Genomic DNA, 25,538 nt, shown 5'->3' with positions numbered 1-25,538 from the left:
ATTATACGAACAACTGGAGTAGCTTGATGCAACATTTCCAGTATTGAAGTAACGTGATAAATTGTGTAAGCTATTCACACAACACCGCATTAGTACATACAGTTAGCACTTATATTCATATTGAATTCAATAACAAATTTAAAATACAAGGGTTTATTTTAATACTTGCACAGTTCATCCATCAATCAATCAATCAATCAATCAGGTATTCATCTTCTATTCACCATTGCCTTTAATTTCAGTAGTAAATCAGTAGTATCACGGATAGTTCTGATACAATGAAAATATTACTCAAAGACAATTATATAAAAAAGTGTATACTTGATAAAGAACTATCAACATGAGTTTCAAGTTACTTTTTTTCTTATCAATATGTGTGTTTAGATCTGTTATTAATGTTTACTTATTCAATCTAATTACTGATCAACTTACAAATCACTAACATTATGGTTCGTATATCTTCTCATAGTTCGTCTATTCTCTGAAGATTTATGGTGCGTTCTGATGTCGACAGATATAAGTAGTATGTATCATCAATCGAAAGTGAAATGCCTGATGGTAGAAGGTTAAGAAGATCAAAGAGAATGAAAACAGAAAATGATTGGTGTAGAAACGAAGGAACAATCAAGTCTGAAACGACTAATTAACACTTTGCAAATGAAGTATTTACTGTATGGTTCTCAGATTTTACCAAGAGATTCTGTAATGTTTTACTCAAATAAATTTAGTTATCCTCACTGGTGTTTCATTCACGACGCATTTATTACATGATAAAGAGATGCATCATATAGACAAAACTTTATCAACTTTTCCAGATAATTATGAAATGGTTACACTAGTCGGTGTCAAAATAGTCCTTTCTATACATAATTACGACAAGATACACCATTTAGTTTATAGACCGATCAGTATAATAATTATGATTAGTTATTAGTTCAATGGCTATACGGCATGAATACTTTATATATATTTATATTGAAAATTGAATGGAAACAACTGTGTCCCTCTGGTTTGTTTCAATTACCTGATGAAAGATGCGGAACTTGATCATTGTGATTGGAGGCTTTCGAATACAATGATGAATGTGTCTTGCGATTAATTATGATTGATCGATATTTGTCGAAGTTTTCAACATCATATCATTGTGCTATTGTACAAATCCAATTGATTATTATTTAAGGATAATTTTGTGTTTTGTATTCCATTTCTTGTAAATGTTTAGTGATTTGTACAACAAATGTGGCAAGTTCATCAGCTATAAAGTAAATAAAAATGAATAAGTGTTATTAATTCATTTTCTTTTAAACAAATAATTGATATTTTTAATAGTTGAGATCATCAGACAATTAAAGCTAGACCACCGTGGAAAACCTGGAAGCACTGGACAGCCGTTTTGTCTTAGTATAGGAATCCTTAGCAGTGCACATTCAGGACCCCGCATCGCGAGATTCAAACTCAGAATCTATCGGTCTCGCACGCAAACGTTTAACTTCTAAATCACTGAGCCGACATCCATTGATAATTTAAAATAAACATTGAACTGACGAATTTTCTATTCAATCAGTTATCAATCAATGCGAGATTGTCTGTTCAAACCTTCGTCTGACAAAAACCTGTGCTTCCCCTAACTAATATCAATCTGAGACCAATTTTACTTACAAATACACCTATCTTTATAAAACTTATTCAGTTGAATTACATTTAGAATTTATTATGAAAAAGATAAGTTTATCATGCTTTGCACACTGCATTTATAGGTCAAGTTGAAAATTCTTAATATTAATTGCTTCTCGAAAAAAGAATTAGAACAAAAGATTTCGTTATTTCTAAACTATTTGGAGTACCTTGGCAACATAACTATCCCACACCCAACACTGTTTAACTGCACTCGTCTCAAATTTTTACAAGAACTTTCACAAATTCCTCTCGAAGTTGACCGTGAAACCTGAAGGTACTTGGGTTCGATCCCCGCTGAGATTGTTAGTACGCACTGCTGAGGAGTCTCATTCTAGCATGAAGCATCTGTACAATCAACCGTAAGTTTTAATAATATCCCCCAAATCCATGTTAATTCATGAAAAATACCAAGAATAGATAAAAAAATTCTCGTTTCTCTTTCAACGTAACAATCATTTTAACTGGGACAATTATGTATTATGTAATTTAAGAATTATACCAAAAGAATCATTGCAAATCACATGTTTCATTATTAGGATAGTTATTTTCACTGAGTATTTCTTACTTGTCTATACATATCTAGTTTCAGTCACCCTCACTCCCTCTCTCTTTTCTAACTTACTTGGTAATTATGATATTTATTTACAAGATATATATTTGTGTTAAAATTGTTTTACATTGATCCTGCCCATTCCCTTTCCACTCTTTTGCATATTGTTTCACACTACTTATTTACATTCAGTAAGCAATCGTATTCCTACTAATTTTCACACTTATGTTGTAGCGCAAGTTGTACTGTAATATTCTGAAATGTTCAAATAACTTATAACGTTTATTGTACTTATCATTTTATTTATCATTATAATTACTGTACCTCAATCACTGTGGCCACTATCCACAGTTTTGTGCATTTGCTTAAACGCAACAGTTTTCATATGGTTTGCTCTTGGTTCGGGTTTCGGTTGTTCGTAAACTGTTATCAAATTTAGACACAGCTATCAGCTACCACCATTATATGCTTCGCTAAGGTATGTGGCTGTAAACATTTTTAGCAATGATGAACTGTGTTACATGGTCACATATTATGTCATATATTCACTGAAAATCGGAAATATGTGTAACTGGAATCCCCTAACAAGTAGTTCAATACTAGTTCTATCATTTCACGATTCAAACACGTGATGGCTTGAATACGTTTTGCATCACTGAAGAGTTTTTGAAGTACAACAAAACAACAGATCATCACTATTTTCATTTTCACTCTAGAAAATAATCCAAAGGGATTAAGGTTGTAATGAATGTTACTTTCGATAATTTGGATCATTTGATTATCACAAACGTCTGTATGACTCTGATCAAGTTGTTCTGAACAACAAAGAACGATTTGTAATTAAACCAATCAACTAAGTGAAGGCTTAAAAACTATCAAAACTATTCAGTCTTAGATAATATGACATGCAACTACACAGATTTACAAATGAATAATTAACATTTATGAACTAAATCCTAATCAAGAGACAATATGATCTAGACAAAAGAATCAATTGAGTTAAACAAATATATATATGATTATTAAAAAGTACATTGAATAGACAAATAATCAACGTGATCGAGTTGTAGTCAAATATAAATATAACGTTAATTCATCTTTGAATTGGTTGTTTTAGTCTTCTCATTGATGTATAGGATTTGAATTGATCAGTCTCTTAGTAGTATATGACCATCTCCAATATTACCTTAAGCTACAAGCATTATAAGCAAAAATGGATAGTAGTTAACAGTGGAATCCAGAACGTGCGTTACGTTTTATTTAGAACTCATCACATGGGTATACTTGTATTCTATGAATTAAACGTCAGCTCATTGCACAAATGAGCGGCTATCCTAACTCAGTAGCTAAATGGATGACCCGATGGTGCTCCAAGCAGACGGTAGTAAGCCCGAGTACCAGAATGAACATCAACTGTGGAATGCAGATATATCCAGCTGACGAAGCCCAGACAGAATGAAACGCGTGTATTGGATCTCACTGCTAGCCATAGTAGAACGAAATAGCTATCAGGTCATACCGCTTGGTTTTCTATGGTTTTCCAAATAATAGTCAGTCTGTAACGTAAGCAATATTGTTATTGACTGAAAAAAAATGCTCATCAATTTTAGTGTGCAAATCTGATTGTAATAAGTCAGTCAGTCAGCTACAACGTAGGACCAGGCACATATATGCATCGGTCCAGGTTGCCATACCGCATTAGCACAACAAGATTAACACCGGATTCATAGCAGTGGTTAGGTCAAAGGTGATAATATATAAGAGAAAGATTGCATATAAGGATATAGTACAAGAAGAAAGAATTGGTTCGTAGAATGAAAGATATGAAGTGATTTTAATCTCTTAGTTTAAGGGAAGACAAGGAGTATATACAGCGACGCCATTGTGATCGATTCCTAGCAATGTCAACAAGAGTCTCCAACCATTGGTTAAGAAAGTCACGCAGACCCCAATCAAGTAGTCTGCATCTACCAACATGGCTCAGACTAGAAATTAGTGACTTCAAGCACTGATGCCACGTTTTGGTTTGGCCGCCTCAAATTTTCTTCCAACCATCCCGAACACTGGGTAGCATTGCACGTCGTGGTAATCGGTGTTCAGGCATACGTAATACGTGGCCCAACCATCTCAGTCGATGAATATTCACAGCCTCGTCGACTTATTTACCATCACTTCCTAATACCCTGCGTCTAACCTCACTATTACTTACCCGATGATCCCAACAGACGCCAGCAATATTTCTGAGGCATCCGTTGTCAAATACTAGTAGCTTACGAGTGTCTTCTACTCTTAAAGGCCATGTTTCGCTGCCGTAAAGTAAAACAGAACGGACTGCCGCGCAGTATACTCGTCCTTTTATTGATAGACGGATATCTCGCCTTCGCATTTGTCTCTTGGGGTCAGCGGTCACTCTTCCAGGTCGGCAAAATCACTACCTATCCAATATTCTTTTCGGATACCTCAACAAAAAACTATCTTTCCTCAATGTAGGTAACTGGGAAATATCAACTGTTCACATAACTCTAGCAGCATTCAAAAACACCTTGTCTGTATTAAAAGAACTTCATCTCTTTTTAATATTTTTCCTCTATCTCTACTATCGAATTCTGCCTAATGGCTTCCTCTTACATAGTTCTAGTCATGTGCAACGTAGAATCTGATACATAGGTATGTCAGCTCAAGTTGTCATGTCTTATTAGCAAAGAGAGATAAAATTATCGAGACAAATTCCAGATTACTAACAGCAGTAATAACATTTGTTGTAGTAGGAAAGATTAGGTACATGCAAAGAAATAAGGTATAAAGAGATTTTGTGACATAGGTTAGGCCCCCAAATGCCCTGGTACAGCCGAGAGTGGGGAGAGTTCGCTCTCCCTCTCAAAATGCTCTCACACGGCCACGTGTTTACAGCCTCTGCCAAGGAAGTCCTACTCACTGCCTTCTCATGGCGGGGGTGTTGTTCACGAAAATGAGAGGACGAAAAGCGAATGTCCGGCGTTTTAACCGGATCCCAAACCAATGATGCACATGGGCTCCAGTATCCTGAGGGAATCAATGGCGTATGAACCAATTTTCGGTCACCGGCTACCATGGGATTGCATCTCCTTACGATGCTCCACTGCCTTGTGGGTTAGACCTTTGGGTCAAAGGCTCGCGGAGTGGCCCCCTAAGATAACCACCTGCCTCGGTTTGAGCACCTGGGCAGTATCACAGCCCACACACAAATGATGAACTTTCTATGTCTATGGAAATTACTTTTCTCGCTTCGAAAAACAATCAATTGATTCAAATTATTATCATTACAATTATTATCATTATTAGTACTATTATAATTATTACCATTATTATTATTATTTTCCACATTATTCACTCTCTTTTATACTTATACAGCGGCTCGTCTTTGGTGGAAATTCGACTCTATCTAAACGTTCACGAGTCAATGTTCGGTTGAAAATTGTATTTTACCATCGAATATAAAACTGAAGCAGTTTTTCTGAAATCACGTGCGACATTCAAACTGGCTGCCTTCAACGTTCGCACACTTATACAGGTTGGACAACAGATAGGGTTGGCTATGTCTTTGCAAAGTCTTAATATCGATGTTTGCTGTCTTTCCGATACCCGTATTCAAGACTCTGGTGAAGTACTACAAATCCGCTCTCCATCTGTCACTTCAAAAGCTTGTTTTACGTGCGCTTATCCGGCGACCCTGTGACATCTTCGTCTGGTCTCGCTGGCGTTGGTGTCGCACTAAGCGCTAGAGCTGAGGCAGCACTAATCGATTGGATCCCCATTAACAGTCGGTTACGTGCTGTTAGATTAGAAAGTTCCATCAAAGTGAGAAGAATTCGGCGTGAGAAACGATGACTTTTTGTCATCTCCGCATATGCCCCGACAGACTGCAGCCTGGATGTAATCAAGGATGAATTCTACCACCAATTAACTGTTCTTCTCCAGAAAGTGCGTTCGACAGATATTGTAGTACTAGCCGGAGACTTGGATGCTCAGGTCGGGCGTCTAGGCACAGAAGAGAGTCGTTTAGGTGGCCGATGGGGACTCGTTGGTCGCAGGTCAGATAACGGGGACCGTCTACTGCAACTATGCACAGACCACAACCTGTTTCTGGCTAGCACTAACTTTCGGCACAGTCATCGCCGATGTGCCACCTGGCGTCCTCCCTCTGCATCTCAAGCCTGGACTCAGATTGATCACATCGCGATCAGCTACCGCTGGCGTGGTTGTGTAAAAGACTGCCGCTCCTTCTGGAGTACCTATCTGGACTCTGAACATGCTTTGGTTTGCGCCAATCTTGCCTTACTTTTCAGTGGCCAACGAAGTGAGCGCCATCAACGGATTGATATTAGCAAGCTGGTCGCAACTTCTGTTGCAAATAAGTATCGAACCGAGCTAGCCTCTAGGCTAGCTACCATTCCACCGAAAAGTATAAATGAGCATTGGTTGCAATTGCATGACGCCATGAGAATGGCGGGTACTGACAGTTGTGGGGTCGCGAAACGTCCCGCTTATAAGCACTGGGTTTCTGCAGGTTCCTTACAACACATTGAAGCCCGTCGGTCTACTCCGGGTGACCGTGAGTTTGACCACAAACGAAGGGTGTTACGTATGGAAATTGGGCAAAGCTTGCGTAAGGACCGAGAAGCCTGATGGTCGAAGCGTGATAATAAGCTGGAAGTAGCAGCTGCATCTGGTAATTACCGGAAGCTCTTCCAACTCATTCGAGCCACTGGCAACAAGAAGTCTAGTGTGAGGGATACAATATGCGAGGATGATGGGATACCAATCACTAACATTCATCGACGTCTTGGACGATGGTCAGAATGTTTCGAAGGGCAGTTCAATTGGCCTGCTGCTCCGGCAACATCAGTCAGATTGTCCTGCCCTCCATGGCCGGTGACGATTGATCCACCAAATGAGGCGAAAGTCCACAAGGAACTCCAACCCTTGAAGCGTTACAAATCATCTGGCCCAGATGACTTACCTCCGGCTCTTTTTGAAGATGGTGGTGACTTTTTGACTAGGGAATTGACGACGTTGTTCACGTAGTTTTGGGAACTAGAGAGTGTACCAACGTCATGGAATGAGTCGATAGTTGTCCCTATCTTTAAAAAGGCTTCATGTCGTTCCTGTAACAAGTATCGGGGGATAAGTCTACTTCCGATTGCGTCCAAGCAATTGGCTTCCGTCATACTTCGCAGGTTGTTCAAAACCCGAGAAAGATTGACTCGCGAGGAGCAGGCTGGTTTTCGTTCTGGTCGAGGATGTATTGATCATATCTTCACCCTCCGCCAAATGTTATAACACCGTCATACTTATCAAAGGCCAACAATCGTAGTGTATCTTGACATCAAGGCTCCCTTCGATTCGTTGGATAGGACTGTTCTCTGGGATTGTCTATTGAAGAAGGGTGTGCCTGAGAAGTTTATTAACATCCTAAAAGCCCTATATACAAACACCTCAGGCAGAATGAGGGCATACGACCACCTTTCTCCATTGTTCTATTCCAGCAGTTTGGTTAGGCAGGGTTGCCCAATCTCAACATTCCTCTTCAACTTTGCCACCGATGACATTCTGGAACTGCTCTGATGGATGTAAGTACTGGCGGTGTGGATCTGTTGCCTAGAGAAAGACTTCTCGACCTTGAGTAGGCGGATGATATTGTCTTACTGTACGATAACGCCCAAGGCATGCAATCCGCACTTAATCAGTTGGCAATCAGTGTCCGTAGGTATGGTATGTGCTTTGCACCTTCGAAGTGCAAAGTACTTCTACAAGACTGGCAGGATTCTAATCCTGTACTCACCCTGGATGGTGAGCAGATAGACGTAGTTGAGAAGTTCATGTACCTGGGTAGCTGCATAAGTGCTGGTGGGGGTGTGAGTGATGAGATCAATGCACGTATAGTGAAAGCCAGAGCGGCTAATGCCAATCTGGGCCACCTTTGACGCCTTCGTGATGTTAGTCTGGCCGTAAAAGGTCGGATCTACAACGCGTCGGTGAGAGCAGTTTTGCTCTATGCTTGTGAAACCTGGTCTCTCCGAGTTGAGGACGTTAGACGACTCTCTGTGTTCGATCATCATTGTCTCCGAAGGATTGCTGACATCCAGTGGCAACACCATGTTAGTAATGTAGAGATTCGGCATCGTGTGTTCGGGCACAGAGGTGATAATGCAATTGGTGTCACTGTCTTGAAACACCGACTTCGGTGGCTTGGACATGTTCTCCGAATGTCGTCCCAGAGAATTCCACGCCGTGCATTATTTGCCGACTCTGGGACTGGTTGGAAGAAGCGGAGGGATGGTCAGTGCATGACATGGTGTCGTGGTATTAAAGGAAGCTGCAAAGGACTGACTTCCGTCGGTCCTCCACCACTCCCTGGCTGGGAAATGATTAAATGGTTAGATGGTGTCATTTTCATTGATGAGACTTGAAGATCATGGATACATTTGTTTCAATGTATCTTGATTTTTGATAATCATCAAACGAATGTCAACGCAAAAATTTCAGAAATTCTCATTGTGGAAATTAATACAAGATATCAAGACTAAGAGAGTTGTTTTAAACTCGATCTTTATTAAACTGTTTCGTCTTAATATAAGACTTGTGAATAAAGTAAATCCACAATCCTAACATAGATCAAGTTCAAAAACAAAACACCTAACAGCCTCTCTATAAGCTTTCGATCACTGAGTCAAGAACGATCGTTTTGAAATGACGCTGGAATTTCTTCTTTACACGAATGAGACAAATATCTACACACGATACCCTGACAGTGTCTATTCTACAAGACTTCAATGAGATTTTCATCACGAACACGTGACTGATCACACTAGAACGTGCGAATCTTTCAACGACAATAACAAACAATAAGGAATAATGTGATAGAAAACATGTGACACATCTCATACTTGTCAGACCATCTACTACTCTGACTAGGCAAACAACCAGTCAGTATTTTTATCAGCTACACATCAGGTTTACGTTTTTAAATTGAGTCAGCTCGCAGTAATGCTTAGTAATGAGTAATTTTGAGAAGTATTACCTAGAGTTCTAGTAACAGGTTATGATCAATGTAGTTCAGTTATATCGGGTCTGAGGCAACTACACATCAATATCACTAGATAATGATTTCGTAATGCTGTAAGTTGACTGACTGACTGACTGTCTTCACAAGCATCAACCATTAGGTCCCAACTGGTTAGTATAAGGATTTATGTCTCGCCATCAAGTCTGAAATTCTTTGAATGGTTCATCAATGTAAAATACTGAAGAGTTCAATGCTGCGGTGAATGAAAAAGCCATCTAATGTTTCCTCATTTTTAATTATTATCGGTGAAACTCTAATTTATGGACGACCTTTGAACGAATTTTTAAGTGACCTTGAATACATTAGCCAATCAGAAGAGAGTTAGTATAAAGTAAAAATATATTATAAAAGAGTGATGAGTTACAATGGATATTCTTCTTTTACATTATTTGAGAACTTGTTGAGGTTTGATATAGGTTCGAAAGTTTCGAAATCATAGTGCATGCGGTATAAGAACTCGTCCATATAACTATAATAATCGTCCTCTGAAGCCGTGGTAGGGTTTTAAAGAATACTTTAGCCTAGACCACATGCCCTCAATGTTGTTTGTATGGACCTCCCGTCGTTGGATCAAAGAAATGACGTTTATACACCACTACATGATGCACAAAACCAAGTCTGGAGAGGCATCTATACGCTCTCCAAACATCGGTATAGCCGCAGCTAATGTTACTGGAGACTTTATGATCCAATTTGCAACGATTATCATGGTTTGTCTTAGCCTTAGCCGTGACTGGGTAAAAAAAGTGACAGTTCGAGCAGACTTTTTTCTACAACATATAGTACAACGAAATACAATGTCATCGCGGCAGTCTGCACATCGCGCTGCCGTCATTTAATTGCCGCAGTCACAGACACAGGAACTTCCTAATAGTCCCATCTGCTGTAGTCTCTCAACGATCACCTATTCTCTAAAATCTGCTGTAAAACGATCGAATGTGAGCATCCCGCACTGAACTTAGCGCCATGACTTTGAAATTCCTTAAACGCTTCTGATTGGCTCGTCCATAAATTAGAGTCCTACCTTATTATCTGTCTGCAATCAGTCCATCATGTGTATAACATAAACATTTAAACGATCACTGTAATAAACAAAAAACAAACTAATGCTTACCAATATATTCTAACACTATGCCTTTTCCATGAATAATATATGGATCTAATAAATTTCAATTTGATGTAAACTGTCAACCGTATACATTACTGATTGGATCATAAATTTGCTCAACTAAATATGATTCATCTGGTGCACATAATTTATTATAATCTATTGAATTCAATGAAAAGGATCCAGAGGAGATCAAAGAAGGAGAAGATAATGATGATGATGATGAATTGATCATTTCTACTTCTGGTAATTTTGTTTTTGTCTTTGTGGCGATTGTTTTCAATGTGGAATTATTGATTAAACAAAAACGAATTATTGGTATATTGTTAATTATACCGTCATAAACATTAGATATACGATCATCCACTAATAAATAATCATGACTACATACAATTCCAGGATTTGATGGACATGCTGATCCAGTAGCTAATGTAAAGGAACAAAAGTACAAACAGCATAAAATGTGATGAATTGTATGGTGTTATGAGGTTTATATCAATCCATTTCAATCACACTTGATTAATTCAACCATTAAAAAACGGATAAACGCGTGACGGATGCTACACATTTTGACAGATATAAGTAGTATGTAACACCAAAATGAAATAGTGTGCCTGTTAGCAAACGTTTCAGATTGAATTACGAAAAAACAGAAAAGGAAACGGTGAGGAATGACAACGACATTCGAATATGAAGAATGAAGAAGTATGTGCACGACAACTGAAAGGAGACTTGCAAATAAATGACTTTATTTTACGAAAGCATTGTGATATTTGACGTTATATGATAAATTGGTTATCCTCACAAAAGTGTTCGTTCAGTGCATTCGAATATTGTGTAATAACGTTTTATTGTTAATAGCACTGATTAACACTGACAGTTATTATATTTTCATCAACTGAATTAAATAAATTAAACAGTTACTTTTGACAGTCTCTACTCATATTTTCATATCATACTATGACGTTTTTCTAGCTTATTAGTACCAACGTGAAGACAGTTCTACTCGAGAAATAAAACAACCATCATCAAAAATGCACAAGTATTTATAAACAATGGAGAGTCCGAAATTAGGAAATGATGCTGGATAAGACATGTATTGCAGAAATCATCAAACTGAATCGCGAGGCATGTCCTAATTTGCAATGAAAGGGAGGATCAGAAGCCGACATCAAAATAATCAATTGCAACTGAAAATGATTTTTCAGAACAGAGTTCCAGGAAGAATTCTGGTAGGGCGGCCTAAGCTCCTCACGAGGGTTAACAAGCGCAAGTAATGATGCCAAGCTAGGTTAATTACATTAATTTTGCATTGAAATTTATTCCAAACATAAAGAATGCCTTTGATGTAAAAAAAAGTAAGCCGATATCAACAAAAATATATTTGTATATATATTTTGAGAGCAAGAGAGATGGAAAAGGCAGCGGCAATATGTAATAGCAGACAATTGTTCAGACTTTTTAAGGAAACCGGTATTAGGAACTCAACTGTTGCGAAACTTTCTCAGAAAAGACGGATACATTATACTTCCTCAATCCAGGAGATTGGATCGATGGGTAGAACACTTTAGGGATCAGTTCAACTGGCCTTCAATCACACTTCGGTTTCACACGACCTCCAGTCAACCTGAATGGCAAGTTAATTTAGGTCCTCCGCCTCTTTACGAAGTTGTAAAAGCCATAGGAAATCTGAAGCGACGGAGAGCAGCAGGCCCAAACAGGTTTACTCCTGAGATTTTTAAGGATGGTGGTCCAGTATTAGCAAGAAAATTAACTGAGGTCTTAGGTAGAATTTGGGAACTGGACGTAATCCCATCTGACTGGTCTCAATCACTGATTGTGCCAGTCTATAAGGACGGACAAAAGTCCTCTTGTGACAATCACAGAGGAATCAGTTTGACAAATATAGTGTCTAAAATATTAGCTTCAATAATACTTCGACGCCTAACTAAAGCTCGTGAAGAACAGACTAGAGAAAATCAGGCTGGTTCTCGACTTGGACGTGGTTGTATGGACCAGATATTCACACTACGTCAGTTCCCAGAACATAGACACACATTCAGACGCCTCACAATCGAAGCATTTCTCGACCTTAAGCCGCCATTCGAACTTTCGATCGTGAATTTTTGTGGCAGTGTTTGTCACTGAAAGGAGTATCAAAGAAGTACATTAACTTTTCAAAGGCTCTCTACTCGAACACAACTGGTCGAGTGAAATTGTAGCGGTAAATAAATCCCCAAAATAAATAGCACTAGGTTTTCGACATTGGATGCTGACCATATGTTTTAGTGGACTCATTTAGCTGAAGGCGCTCGGTCAGGCATCCGCACCAGATCACGTGTAGTAACGCCGTGCTCAACATCAACCGCAATCGCTAGCCAGATTAGATCAAAGAATTCCAATATATTGGTCATCGCCAAATATACTCTTCCGATCTCCTCGACTCTGTCTTTTGATTTCTCTGGGCGGGAACGAAATATATTAGAAGGTGTTACTGGTAGAAGCGTTGTCAAACACTGAATACCTGTGACATTATCATTGGTGAAACCGACGTGATCTGGTACACCTAATTGCAACTGTGAGTCTGTTATTTTTTGGGATTTTTATATATCATTGCCTTATTTTTTTTAACTTTTTTAAACATTGTGATTTTTTTTTTCGTGTTTTTTCCCTGGATATATATATTTTCTCCTTGTTCATTATCGTACTTCATACTTCATCATGACTGAACAGACACCTAAAGTACTCAGGCTTAAGACTTTGTCCCCGCCTTCGTTTCAACTGATGCCTTTCTGGCCCGACAACATCGAAGCCTGGTTTTGCTACGCAGAAGCCGACTTCTCCGAGCACGGCGTGATCGACACACGTGCACAATTCCTCGCAGTAGTCAAGGCACTACCGCGCGAATTCAACAGGTACGTAACACCTAGTATGTTTACTAGTGATGTTTCCGATCCTTACGAAATCTTAAAATGCTCGATTCTTAAACGAGGAGACCTAACCGATCGACAAAGGTTAGATCAACTCTTCAACAATATCGACCTGCAACACGGTTCTGCGACGGACATGTTGCAACGGATGAGAGAGGTAATGGGCCCAAGAACTTTCGACGAAGGCCTATTCAAACAACTCTTCTTGTCAAAACTTCCCCAACAGGTGCAAGCAGTTCTGGTCTCGTTCCAGAACAATGCCTTAGACGAGCTAGCTGCATCTGCCGACCGCATTTTAGAAATTACGAAATCTACTACTACCGAGGTATTTTCAGTCAAAGAAAAACCTCAAACGACTCAGAATGATATAACCGACTTATGTCACACACTCACGCGTTATCTTAGTCTTCGTACCGACCGTAAGAGATCGCGGACACCACGTAGAAGCATTTCTCGTAAGCGATCTGTCTCTAGACCACGAGAGACAGATAACCCCGACTGGTGCTGGTATCATAACCAGTATGGAAAGTTTTCCAGAAATTGTAGAAAGCCCTGCAATTTTCCCAACTTGAAACCGACTGATTCGAAAAGCAATTCGGGAAACTTCCAAGCCGGCACGCGTTAACGGCAACCGTAGCCGGCGAACAAAGCCGTCTGTTATTCGTCACAGATGTGACAACGAGAGTTCGTTACCTCGTCGACACTGGCGCAGAAGTTAGCGTTCTCCCAGCAAATCCTAACGACCGGCTTCAGGAATCGGCTTTTAACCTACAGGCGGCAAACGGAAAACCGATCGCTACGTATGGCAAAAGGTACGTTTACCTTAACGTGGGTTTGCGCAAACCCATACACTGGATTTTCGTTGTTGCAGATGTTTCTATGCCAATCATTGGTATGGATCTTCTACAACACCATAATCTGATCATCGACACGCGCAAACGGAGGCTAGTAGACGGAAACACTAATTTGTCCGTTTGCGTAACTTCTTTTACTGGTTGTAGAGTATCCCCAGTCACAGTTAAACATATGATAGACCCACTCTATCAACCACTACTCGATAAGTACCCTGGGATACAACAAACTCAAACGAAACTACCGTGTGTAACCAGCAATGTTACACATCACATCACTACTACAGGACCACCTGTATTCTCTAAAGCACGACGACTAGCTCCTGAAAAGCTAAGGTTAGCGAAAAACGAATTCGATCACATGATGGACTTAGGAATCATACGACCGTCAAGTAGCCCATATGCATCTCCGTCGCACATGGTCCCTAAAAAGGACAGCAACGATTGGCGTCCAACTGGTGACTATCGGCGATTGAACGCGGAAACCATTCCCGATCGTTACCCGTTGCCTCACATTCACGATTTGACAGCTACCTTGAAAGGTACAACTGTCTTTTCGAAAATCGACTTGGTTAAAGCGTATAACCAAATCCCTATGGCTACTGACGACATACCGAAAACAGCTATCATCACTCCTTTCGGACTCTATGAATTTTTGCGAATGCCTTTCGGTCTAAGGAATGCTGCTCAAACATTCCAAAGATTCATAGACGACGTTTTTCGAGGTCTCAACTTCGTACACGCGTATGTTGATGACTGTTTAATCGCAAGTCCGGACAGAGAAACACATCTCAAGCATCTGGATCTTGTTTTCGAACGACTTCAAAAACATGGCATAACTGTAAACGTTCAGAAATGCCAATTCGGAACCGACTCGTTAGACTTCCTAGGACACACTATCGATGCTCAAGGCATTCGACCTCTTAGGACCAAAGTGGCGGCCATTCTGGATTACCCAGAACCGAAGAAGACACTGATCTTCAGCACGAGTTATCGTCCACAACACTTAAACTACGCATCAAACAGATGGGAACAGGTAAAGAAACCTTACTTTGTGACACATCTACAGGTAGGGATCGCCCAATCGTGCCGAAACATTATCGACGCAATGTCTTCAATACATTGCACAAACTTTCTCATCCAGGTGTTCGTGCAACCATCAAGCTTATAGCAGAAAGGTTTTGCTGGCCTGGAATGAATAAAGGCGTGAGGGCGTGGGCACGCTCCTGTGTAAGCTGCCAAACATCTAAGGTTATCAGACACAATAAATGTCCCTTAGGCTCGTTTAAAACTCCCGATGCTCGTTTCGACCAAGTTCATCTGGATTTGGTAGGACCTTTACCAGATTCAAATGGATACTCTTATCTCTTAACCTGCGTAGACCGTTTCACTCGATGGCCAGAAGCAGTACCTATCAAGGACATCACTGCTGAAACAGTGGCCCGCACCTTCGTCGAACGATGGGTAGCAAACTTCGGTTGCCCTTCAACCATCACTACAGACCGCGGACGTCAGTTTGAATCTGATCTTTTCCGTCGTCTGACCACACTTTTAGGAATCACTCGCTTCCGAACGACCGCCTACCATCCACAAGCAAACGGGTTGGTAGAACGTTTTCACCGACAACTGAAAGCTTCGCTATCAGCTGCAAACGTTTCACAGTGGACCGACGCTCTTCCACTCGTCTTACTAGGTATCCGCAATGCAGTGAAAGCTGACATTGGATACACTGCGTCTCAACTAGTTTATGGAACGACACTTCGACTTCCAGGAGAATTCGTGGATAGTCGATAAGAACGGAACCAAAGATAGCATCAGCATCGATCGCTTAAAAGCAGCGTATTTAGAAGGAAATCCTATCTACGTGGATTTTCCTTCGGTACAATCGAACGACACGACTCCGACACTTATAATACCTCATCCGACAACCAACACACACGATGATACTTCGACAGTATCCGAAAATAAACTTAAAACGACGCGTTCTGGAAGAAGGGTGAGATTTCCAGAACATTTAAACGACTATTGCACGTAAGGCACTTCTCGACATTTTATATTATTTTTTTTAAAAAAAACAATTTTAATATGCTTATATATTTTTATTTCTATTTAAAAAAAACAAAACAAAAAAAAACAATTTTTTTAACGCTATTACGTGTTCATGAGTTTATTTTCCATTTTTTTTCCGCCGACATTGTGTTTTTACGCACATACGAGTGTATTTCGACATGCACTTACATTTTCTTTTTTCTTTTCCAGGACGGCTGGAAAAGAACGATGACGTTTATGAGGATCCGAAATTTTCATTGTACATTTTCTTTTTTTACTATGTTGTACCTCCGTCCAATATAGTAAGGAAAGACGACCAGACGCTGCTAAATTTAGTAAGCTATCAGAAGAGTGTTTACCAACGACAAACTCGTTGGGTTTAAACTTCTGGCTGGCCACGTCTCAGGGTCGTCACTGCTCCACTAGGGGGGGAGTGATCTGTAGCGGTAAATAAATCCCCAAAATAAATAGCACTAGGTTTTCGACATTGGATGCTGACCATATGTTTTAGTGGACTCATTTAGCTGAAGGCGCTCGGTCAGGCATCCGCACCAGATCACGTGTAGTAACGCCGTGCTCAACATCAACCGCAATCGCTAGCCAGATTAGATCAAAGAATTCCAATATATTGGTCATCGCCAAATATACTCTTCCGATCTCCTCGACTCTGTCTTTTGATTTCTCTGGGCGGGAACGAAATATATTAGAAGGTGTTACTGGTAGAAGCGTTGTCAAACACTGAATACCTGTGACATTATCAAAAGCTTATGTCGAACCGTCATCAGAATTGATTACCTCAAATGGTGTTCGTCATGGCTGTCCACTTGTGGTGGACCAGACAATGTACGAGCGTAAAAAATATTAACAAAGTTATTTAAGATCAATAGTGGTGTTAATGTATGTAAGTTAATTGTTAAAATACAATAAAAAGATAGGGACTTTACTTAAATTCACTAAATTGATGCGTGTTCGGATTTGATCTGGTGTTGAAAATCCACAATTATAAATGTTTGATGATTCCAATCAAGTTGATGAACTCTCCAACAATATAATCCAATGTAGGTGTGATACATTCCCAATCACAGTCTATAAATGTTGATAATATTCGATTTGAACTTCAGTTAATTCAATCATAAATGAATGTAGAAGAAGGGATATATGTGCAACAAGGTATTTGTTAGCAATCCACGGTATGTCATGCTATGTAAGTTACACAACGTAAAGTTTGTTCAAGGTCATTCACTTAAACAACACGTACAGCCATTTCAGTTGCAGTTTCAGTTCGGGAAGGACAGGAGGCTCGATGGCCTATGTTAGTCCTGGCAATGGTGGTCTCTCAGTTGATCCAACTTTCTTTTGAAAGAGTCGACGGATGGAGCCTCAACCACGTGCTGAGGTAGTGAATTCCACTCGTTGATGATTCGATGGGAAAGTCGATAGTCAGCTGACAAGTAATTTGTTCTCGGCTTATGAACTTTTTTGGAGTGTCCTCGTAAATTCTCTGTTTTGGAAGACAAGAAAAATGAGGGCATATTAGGTGCAAATTTATCACTAATCAATTTGTAGACTGTAATCAGGTCGCCTCTAGTTCTGCGATATGACAACGGGAAAAGGTTCAGCTTGGCTAGTCGAGACTCATACGGAAGCTTCGCTATTCCGGGAATCAGCTTAGTCGCCGTTCTCTGAACCTTTTCCAGAAGCTCACTGTCTTTTTTTAAGCATGGGCTAGCCGCTTGTATGCAGTACTCAAGTTTAGGACGAACGAACACTGTATACAAAGTCAAAAACGTTTTAGCGTCGACATGACTAAAAGCTCTACGTATTGACCATAAGGTTCTAAAACCTTTGGCGGCTATTGCACGGCAGTGTGCAGTAGTCTTTAAGTCTTGAATAACGATAAATCCTAAGTCATTATATGTCTGGACGACAGGTAGCTTGGTGTTATTCGTCGTGTATGTGTCTGTACCTTGATGACCGATATGCATCACAACACATGGAAGTACTTATCCGCAACTGCCAGGTTTAAGATCATTCAGGTAATTTCTTCAGGTCATTTAGGAGTTCTAAGCTATCAGTCTTACATCATATCGTTCTCCATATCTTGACATCGTCAGCATATAGCAAGACCGATGATGATAGGAGACAAGGAAAGTCATTTACATACAAGAGGAATAGCACTGGCCCCAAAACTGTTTCCTGGGGCACTTCACTAAGCACATTGTCCCAGCTAGATAACTTTGAGTTCACCCTTACTCTTTGTTGACGCCCAACTAAGAAGTCTTTTATCCACATCAATAAATTGCCTCCAATCCTGACTTTTCTTAACTTATATAACAGCCGGTTGTGCGGAACTTTGTCAAAAGCTTTACTGAAATCAATGAAGGCTACGTCTACAGGTAGCTTTTGGTCCTTAAGAGCGCACCAGCTTTCACGAGCCACTAATAAGTTAGTAAGACGAGAATAACCTATTCTGAAGCCGTGCTGCTTCTCCGAGAAGATCCGGTTTATATCAAGATACTTAAACAGCTTCTTCCGAATAATCTTTTCTAAGATTTTAACAACCACACTAGTTAGGCTAACGGGGCGGTAATTCTCAGGTTTGTGTTTCGTACCTGTTTTGAAGGCAGGACTTACTATGGCGTTCTTCCAGTCTTCTGGCAAACGACCTTGCGTGACGGATAGGTTAAAGCATGTACTTAAAGGGCTTGCAACGAAGTTAGATAATTCCTTCAGTAGCCTAGGATGTAATTAATCGAGCCCCGCGGATTTACCTATGTCAAGCTTATTTAGCAGACCAAAGACATCGAGTTCTTTAATGGTCACGCTATACAGTGTATGTATGGGGGGATTTGTATACGCTGACGAGAAGGGCGCTTCTATGGTATATACGTTGCTAAAGTAGTTCGAGAACACTTGAGCCTTACCAAAGTCGTCATCCACTAATGATGAAGCAGTACTGTCTACCCATAGAGCAGGAATATTTCCTTTTCTCCTTGTCCTTTGGTTTATATAGGAATACAAGCGTTTAGTGTATTCTATGGATTCCTTAACAATTTTTCCTTCGTACAATTTTCTAGACTTACCGAGAGTCGAGACACAAGTATTCCGAGCCTTTCGATACTGAGATTTTGACTCATCAGTCCCCAGTAACTTAAATCTATCCCACATTTTCCTTTTCTTACGGAGAAGGATACGGACCTCCCTACTGGGCCATGGTGGTGAGTTTTTCGGCCCCTTTGCTATAGTCCAAGGGATGTGAGGTGTGGTAACTTTTAAGTATGAATTTCGAAATGCGTCCCATGCCGTTTCAATGGAGGACTCTGGGTCTATTGTCCAATCTATTAACGATGCTGAGTGCATGATATCTGGTATGTTTGCTTTCCAGACGTTGGGTCTGGACTGGACTGACGCGTGCTCGTGACTGGCAGTTATATGGAAGTCGAAAGTTGTAACTGCGTGGTCACTTTTACCTAGGGGTGGCATATGATCGAGGTTCGCAACATCATCCTCATAGTGAGTCAGTATAAGATCTAATAAAGATGATTCAGTGTCCGGATCGTACCTTGTCGCTTCTTTCACATGTTGCACTAGAGCACATGTGATAACCTCATCCACTAGTTCCTGCTCGAAAGAATTCTCGGACGATTTAGTTCACAGATTTTCCCAGTCTACCATAGGTGCATTGAAGTCCCCTAGGATTAGACATCGACTTCTTTGAGACCAAGTATTGAGAATGCCTAACAGGATCTCATTTGCCTCACAGCTTGGACTGCGATAGACAAAACCAATCAGCAGCTCTTGTCCCTTGCATTTCAAGCGGCAACTAACTAATTCACACGTCCCACTCTCACAGGATACACTATCGATAATGGCAAATGGGATAGCATTCCTAATGAACAGAGCTACTCACCCTCCTTTGCGCTTTTGTGTTCTGTCGGCCCTTACTAACGTAAAACCCTCGAAATCAAGTTCCATACTATCTATAGCCTGTGTCAGCCAGGTTTCTGTTACTGCGATTATATATGGCTCTGTAGAGTCAATCTGTACACCTAGTTCCGATCGCTTATTAAGTAAGCTTCGTGCATTGGTGTAGCAGATCCGAAGCCTGTTTAAGTGCCTTCGTGCTTCACCCAGAGTGGCTTCGGCATCATTCTCTGTCGAAGTCTTACAACCCGAAAATTTACAATTTTCAGGTCCTTTTCGCCAGCGTCTAACCCAAGTTGTAGTTCTTTCTCGGCTTCCCGTCTTTTAACACGGTTTGCCAACGGTAGATCCTTTCGGATAAACACTCCTGAACCCTTTCATTTGTGTCCATTCTGTAAAATTAGGTCATGTTCGTTCGACGAGCTGAATGCTACTTTAAGCAGTCTGGAATGATTTGGTTTCGAGTCCGCTAGACTCCCTAGTCTAAACACCTTTAGCAAGGTGACCTCGGTCATATTTTGAGGCATGAGTTGATTAAGTAGCTGCCTAACCAGTACAATGTCATGCTCAAAACGAGCTTTGGGTTCAGAGCTCTCGCTCTCCTTGATTCTATGAAAAATAGCTGATCTGTCGCTATGATCAGCATTCGATTTTTCAGCTACTTTTACGGGTGCAGGGTTCCCTTTTATATCCCTACTTTTCTTCCTTACAACCTGTACCCATTCGTCAACGGTGCTGGTAGAAGCAATAACAGTTGCGTCAAACATAGTGTTGGATTTCGGGGGGTTGTCGACGACCTGAGAGGTCGTGTTATGTTTACCGCTTGAAACCGATCGAGCCTTGCGATTGCGGCTTATAGGTGTTTCCTGTTGGATCCCATCTGGGAGACGGGAACAGAAGACCCTACTTTTCTTGAGCTTTTGTTTAAGGCAGGCCCCTTTGGAGGCTGCTTTTCCTTCTTTGACGGGCGTGAGTCATCTATCATCAAACAAACCATAGATTCCTTCACGCTGATTTGCGTGTCGACAGATCGAGTTCTGTTTGACGCGTTCCGACTATGCTTGCTAAAACACTTTTTTGCAGCATCAACAAGTGAAATGGCCTCGTTTAACAAGCTGTTCGCATCCGAGCAGCACTGTTGACAAAGCCATACACAACCCTTCTTACTGAACCGTTTGAAAGCAGCAGGCGTTTAGTTCGTGCAAACTTCGTGGTACCAGCCTTTGCACTCGTCGCACTGCATGCCGCTTTCAACAGGATAACGACAACCCGGACGTTGACAACTGATTTTTTTACACTGTCCGGTCATTTTAGGAGTTTTTTCAAGATGCAATGATACTCAGAAACAAAAAAAAATAATCAATGACGAAGAAAGTGAAGAGCTGTAGATTGCTAGGACCAAAAGTACTAACAGATACAGTTGAAAAAGAGATACTCAAGAGTACCAACGACAAAACTGATTTGGAACAGTAAAAACGATACTCTAGTCGAATACTTTAACTAAAATAGATTCAATTATAGTGAAAACAGTAGTCTTGATACGTAATAAGCGATAAAAACAAAAAAATTCACTCCGCGAGGAATAATACCACTGTCCTTTTTAAATAGCGCGCGAAGCTTTCACGACAAAAGTACATACAGTGGAAAATTGGCAAAGTAAGTACAAATAACATTTAAAACTACCCACAAAAAAAGCTTCTCAGGTATATCTATACACACTCACTCCACTCTTGTTTAACTTTGTCGTTGACGTGCTTTTAGAGATAACACTTTCCTCGTCTGTATAACTAGGGGTTGAACTTCTACCGGGAGATTCACTTTTTGACTTAGAATATGCCGATGACATAGTTCTATGTGGTGAAGGCACTGACAAAATGCAGAGTCTTCTAACCACTCCAAGCAACAATGCAAGCATGTTAGATATGAGATTCTCTCCCTCGAAATGTAAAGTCTTGCTTCAGGATTGAGTTGCATCGACACCCGAACTAATGATAGGGAGTGAAGTAGTTGAGCGTGTCGACCGCTTCACTTATCTTGAAAGTCTGGTGTGTAACGAAATTTCAGCACGAATACAGAAGGCTCGACTAGCTTTTGCCAACTTGCGTCATTTACGGCGTAGGCGAGATATCCGTCTATCAACCAAAGGACGTGTTTACTGTGCAGCAGTTCGTTCCGTCTTACTTTATGGCAGTGAAACATGGCCGGTAAGAGTAGAAGATATTCGTCGGTTACTAGTATTCGATCATAGGTGTCTTCGAAACATTGCTCGTATATCCAACTTCTGTTGCAAGAAAGTATCGAATGGAGCTAGTTTCTAGGCTAGGTACCATTCCACCGAAACGTGTGGATGGGCATTGGTTGCGACTGCATGAAAATGGCGAATAAAGCCGCTTAATGCTTCGCGAAACGTCCCGCTTATAAGCACTGGGTTTCTTCAGGCTCCTTAAAACTCATTGAAGCCCGTCGGTCTACTCCGGGTGACCGTGAGTTTGACCACAAACGAAGGGTGTTACGTATGGAAATTGGGCAAAGCTTGCGTAAGGACCGAGAAGCCTGGTGGTCGAAGCGTGATAATGAGCTGGAAGCAGCAGCTGCATCTGGTAATTACCGGAAGCTCTTCCAACTCATCCGAGCCACTGGCAACAAGAAGTCTGGTGTGAGGGATACAATATGCGAAGATGACGGTTTGTGTTCCGTCATTCTTCGTAGGTTGTTCAAAACCCGAAAGTGGTTGACTCAACAAATATTAGAACACCTTCGTACTTATCACAGGCCAACAACCACAGTGTTTCTCGACATCATGGCTGCCTTCGATTTGTTGGACAGGAATGTTCTCTAGGATTGTCTATTGAAGAAAGGTGTGTCTGAGAAATTCATTAACATCTTGAAGGGGCTCCATGTACAAACACCTCAGGTAGAGGTGTGGCATACAACCACCTTTCTTCATTGATCTACTCAAGCAGTGGGGTTAAACAGGGTTGTTCAGTCTCATCATTCCTCTTCAACTTTGCCATAAATGACATTCTGGAAACAGCTCTGTTGGATGTAGTTAGTGGCGGTGTGTATTTGTTGCCTGTAGAAAGACTTCTCGACCTTGAGTAGGCGGATGATATTGTCTTACTGTACGATAACGCCCAAGGCATGCAATCCGCACTTAATCAGTTGGCAATCAGTGTCCGTAGGTATGGTATGTGCTTTGCACCTTCCAAGTGCAAAGTACTTCTACAAGACTGGTAGGATTCCAATCCTGTACTCACCCTGGATGGTGAGCAGATAGAAGTAGTCGAGAAGTTCGTATATCTGGGTAGCTGCATAAGTGCTGGTGGGGGTGTGAGTGATGAGATCAATGCACGTATAGTGAAAGCCAAAGCGGCTTATGCCAATCTGGGCCACCTCTGGCGCCTTCGTGATGTTAGTCTGGCCGTAAAAGGTCGGATCTACAACGCGTCGGTGAGAGCAGTTTTGCTCTATGCTTGTGAAACCTGGTCTCTCCGAGTTGAGGACGTTAGACGACTCTCTGTGTTCGATCATCATTGTCTCCGAAGGATTGCTGACATCCAGTGGCAACACCATGTTAGTAATGCAGAGATTCGGCATCGTGTGTTCGGGCACAGAGGTGATAATTCAATTGGTGTCACTGTCTTGAAACACCGACTTCGGTGGCTTGGACATGTTCTCCGAATGTCGTCCCAGAGAATTCCACGCCGTGCATTATTTGCCGACTCTGAGACTGGTTGGAAGAAGCGGAGAGGTGGTCAGTGCATGACATGGTGTCGTGGTATTAAAGAAAGCTGCAACGGACTGGCTTCTGTCGGTCCTTCACCACTCTCTGGTTGGGGTCCGAGAGATGGGGCGACACAGTGACTAAAGACGTTATCAGATGTGTTGGAGAATAGAAGCCAGTGGCGATCCTGTTGTAATCTTCCTTTACTTTCTTCCTAAAATGTGGTTATATCTTCCTTAAATGAGAGAATTCTTCTGGTTGTACCTTTCCGTATCCCCCATTATTATTATTATTACACTACTTTGCACTAATCTGTGGTCGTTAATGTTCTTCCTCTTCTTTTTTTATACGCTCCTTACCCTCTTTTTCTGTTTCCAACTTTTAAAATATCAGTATCTTATAGCGTGGCGTCGAGTCGCGGTTGAGTATGAACACCGCTAAAGCGAAACACGTGCCAAGTAAATTCATAAAATCCCCCGGAAGCCAAATATCAGAAGGCAGTTAATGGACCAAATCGAGATATATTTGTAGTGGCATTGGACAATAGCCACACAATCCACAAAGCTGTGAACACGAGACTACTCAGAAAATAGATATTCAATATTTAACGCGGAGAAATACCTAACAATGGAGAAGGCGCGAACAAGGAATTGAATGGACTGGAGTTGATCGAGTGGCATGGCTCGTCCATCCAGGCGTGGTCCATCTCAGTGTTACTTTATATCTTCTATTCATATTAAATATATTGTTCTCTCTGATAATCACACGAGCATCACTCACTATTAATCATCTTGTAAAAACTTGTTTAGCTAAATACATCTTGCAGCACCACATCACTTCGTAATACGATACAGGCCTAACTGATTTTAATAACTTATAACCACTATATCTCGATTATATCGTATTCCGCCTTATGATAAACTGCATACTTGCAACTAACTTGTATGCCCAATCAGCCGGCAAGTATAAATACAAATAAATATTCTGCCACAGATCAGAACATTGAGTCTAGAGCATGTCTCTTACGAATACACTCAGGTTTAACGATTTGTTCCTAGCTATCTGTCCAAAATTCATATAATCATCACTCACGTATTTACATTTTGTTTTAATAACCATTCATGTGTATTAGGAGTATTAATAAATTCTATCACGGTCAAGTAAAAATGAGGTTGAGAAAATCTCCCCGTAACTAAATAAACCGTATCAAACTAACTGGAACACTAGTTGGAATTCTTCTCCACGGTATACTTTTGTTCCTTCAGTTAGCCTACTAATACAGATGCAATTGGAATTCAACTCTTATGGACAACTTACCGGCATAATCGTTATCCGATTTCATAATTTAAACCAAAACTAATACCAATATTAACATTTCTACAATATTCATTATTTTAATATTTCTAAACACAAAATAATTACTGCCTATAAGTTAAGTTATTAACACGCATCGTTTTATTATTATTATTATTGTAACCCCATTTTTTATTGCTTAAATAATCTTCACCCAGATTTTCATTTCAAGCGTTTTAAACATGAAGGTAGATATTTTAAAATTATTACATGTATTTCCCGACCAGATGCTGCCGCCTGCTTTTTGATTTATCTTTCAGCTTATCA

General features: G+C 40.6%; 1 protein-coding gene across 1 annotated transcript; it reads right to left on the bottom strand.

Annotated features, from left to right (window-relative positions):
- Positions 1-786: 786 nt before the first annotated feature.
- MS3_00011091 (uncharacterized protein) lies at positions 787-25,260 on the bottom strand (the record flags this gene model as incomplete). The annotated part of the gene is made up of 3 exons (XM_051219497.1): positions 787-1,255; positions 10,447-10,866; positions 25,236-25,260. The coding sequence occupies 2 exons, from the start codon at positions 25,258-25,260 to the stop codon at positions 10,520-10,522; spliced, it is 372 nt and encodes a 123-aa protein (XP_051064617.1). The 3' UTR covers positions 787-1,255; positions 10,447-10,519.
- Positions 25,261-25,538: the final 278 nt, after the last annotated feature.

Source organism: Schistosoma haematobium, chromosome 5, assembly GCF_000699445.3.
Source record: "Schistosoma haematobium chromosome 5, whole genome shotgun sequence".
Lineage (NCBI taxonomy): Eukaryota > Metazoa > Platyhelminthes > Trematoda > Strigeidida > Schistosomatidae > Schistosoma > Schistosoma haematobium.
This window is presented reverse-complemented; position numbering and strand designations above follow the sequence as displayed.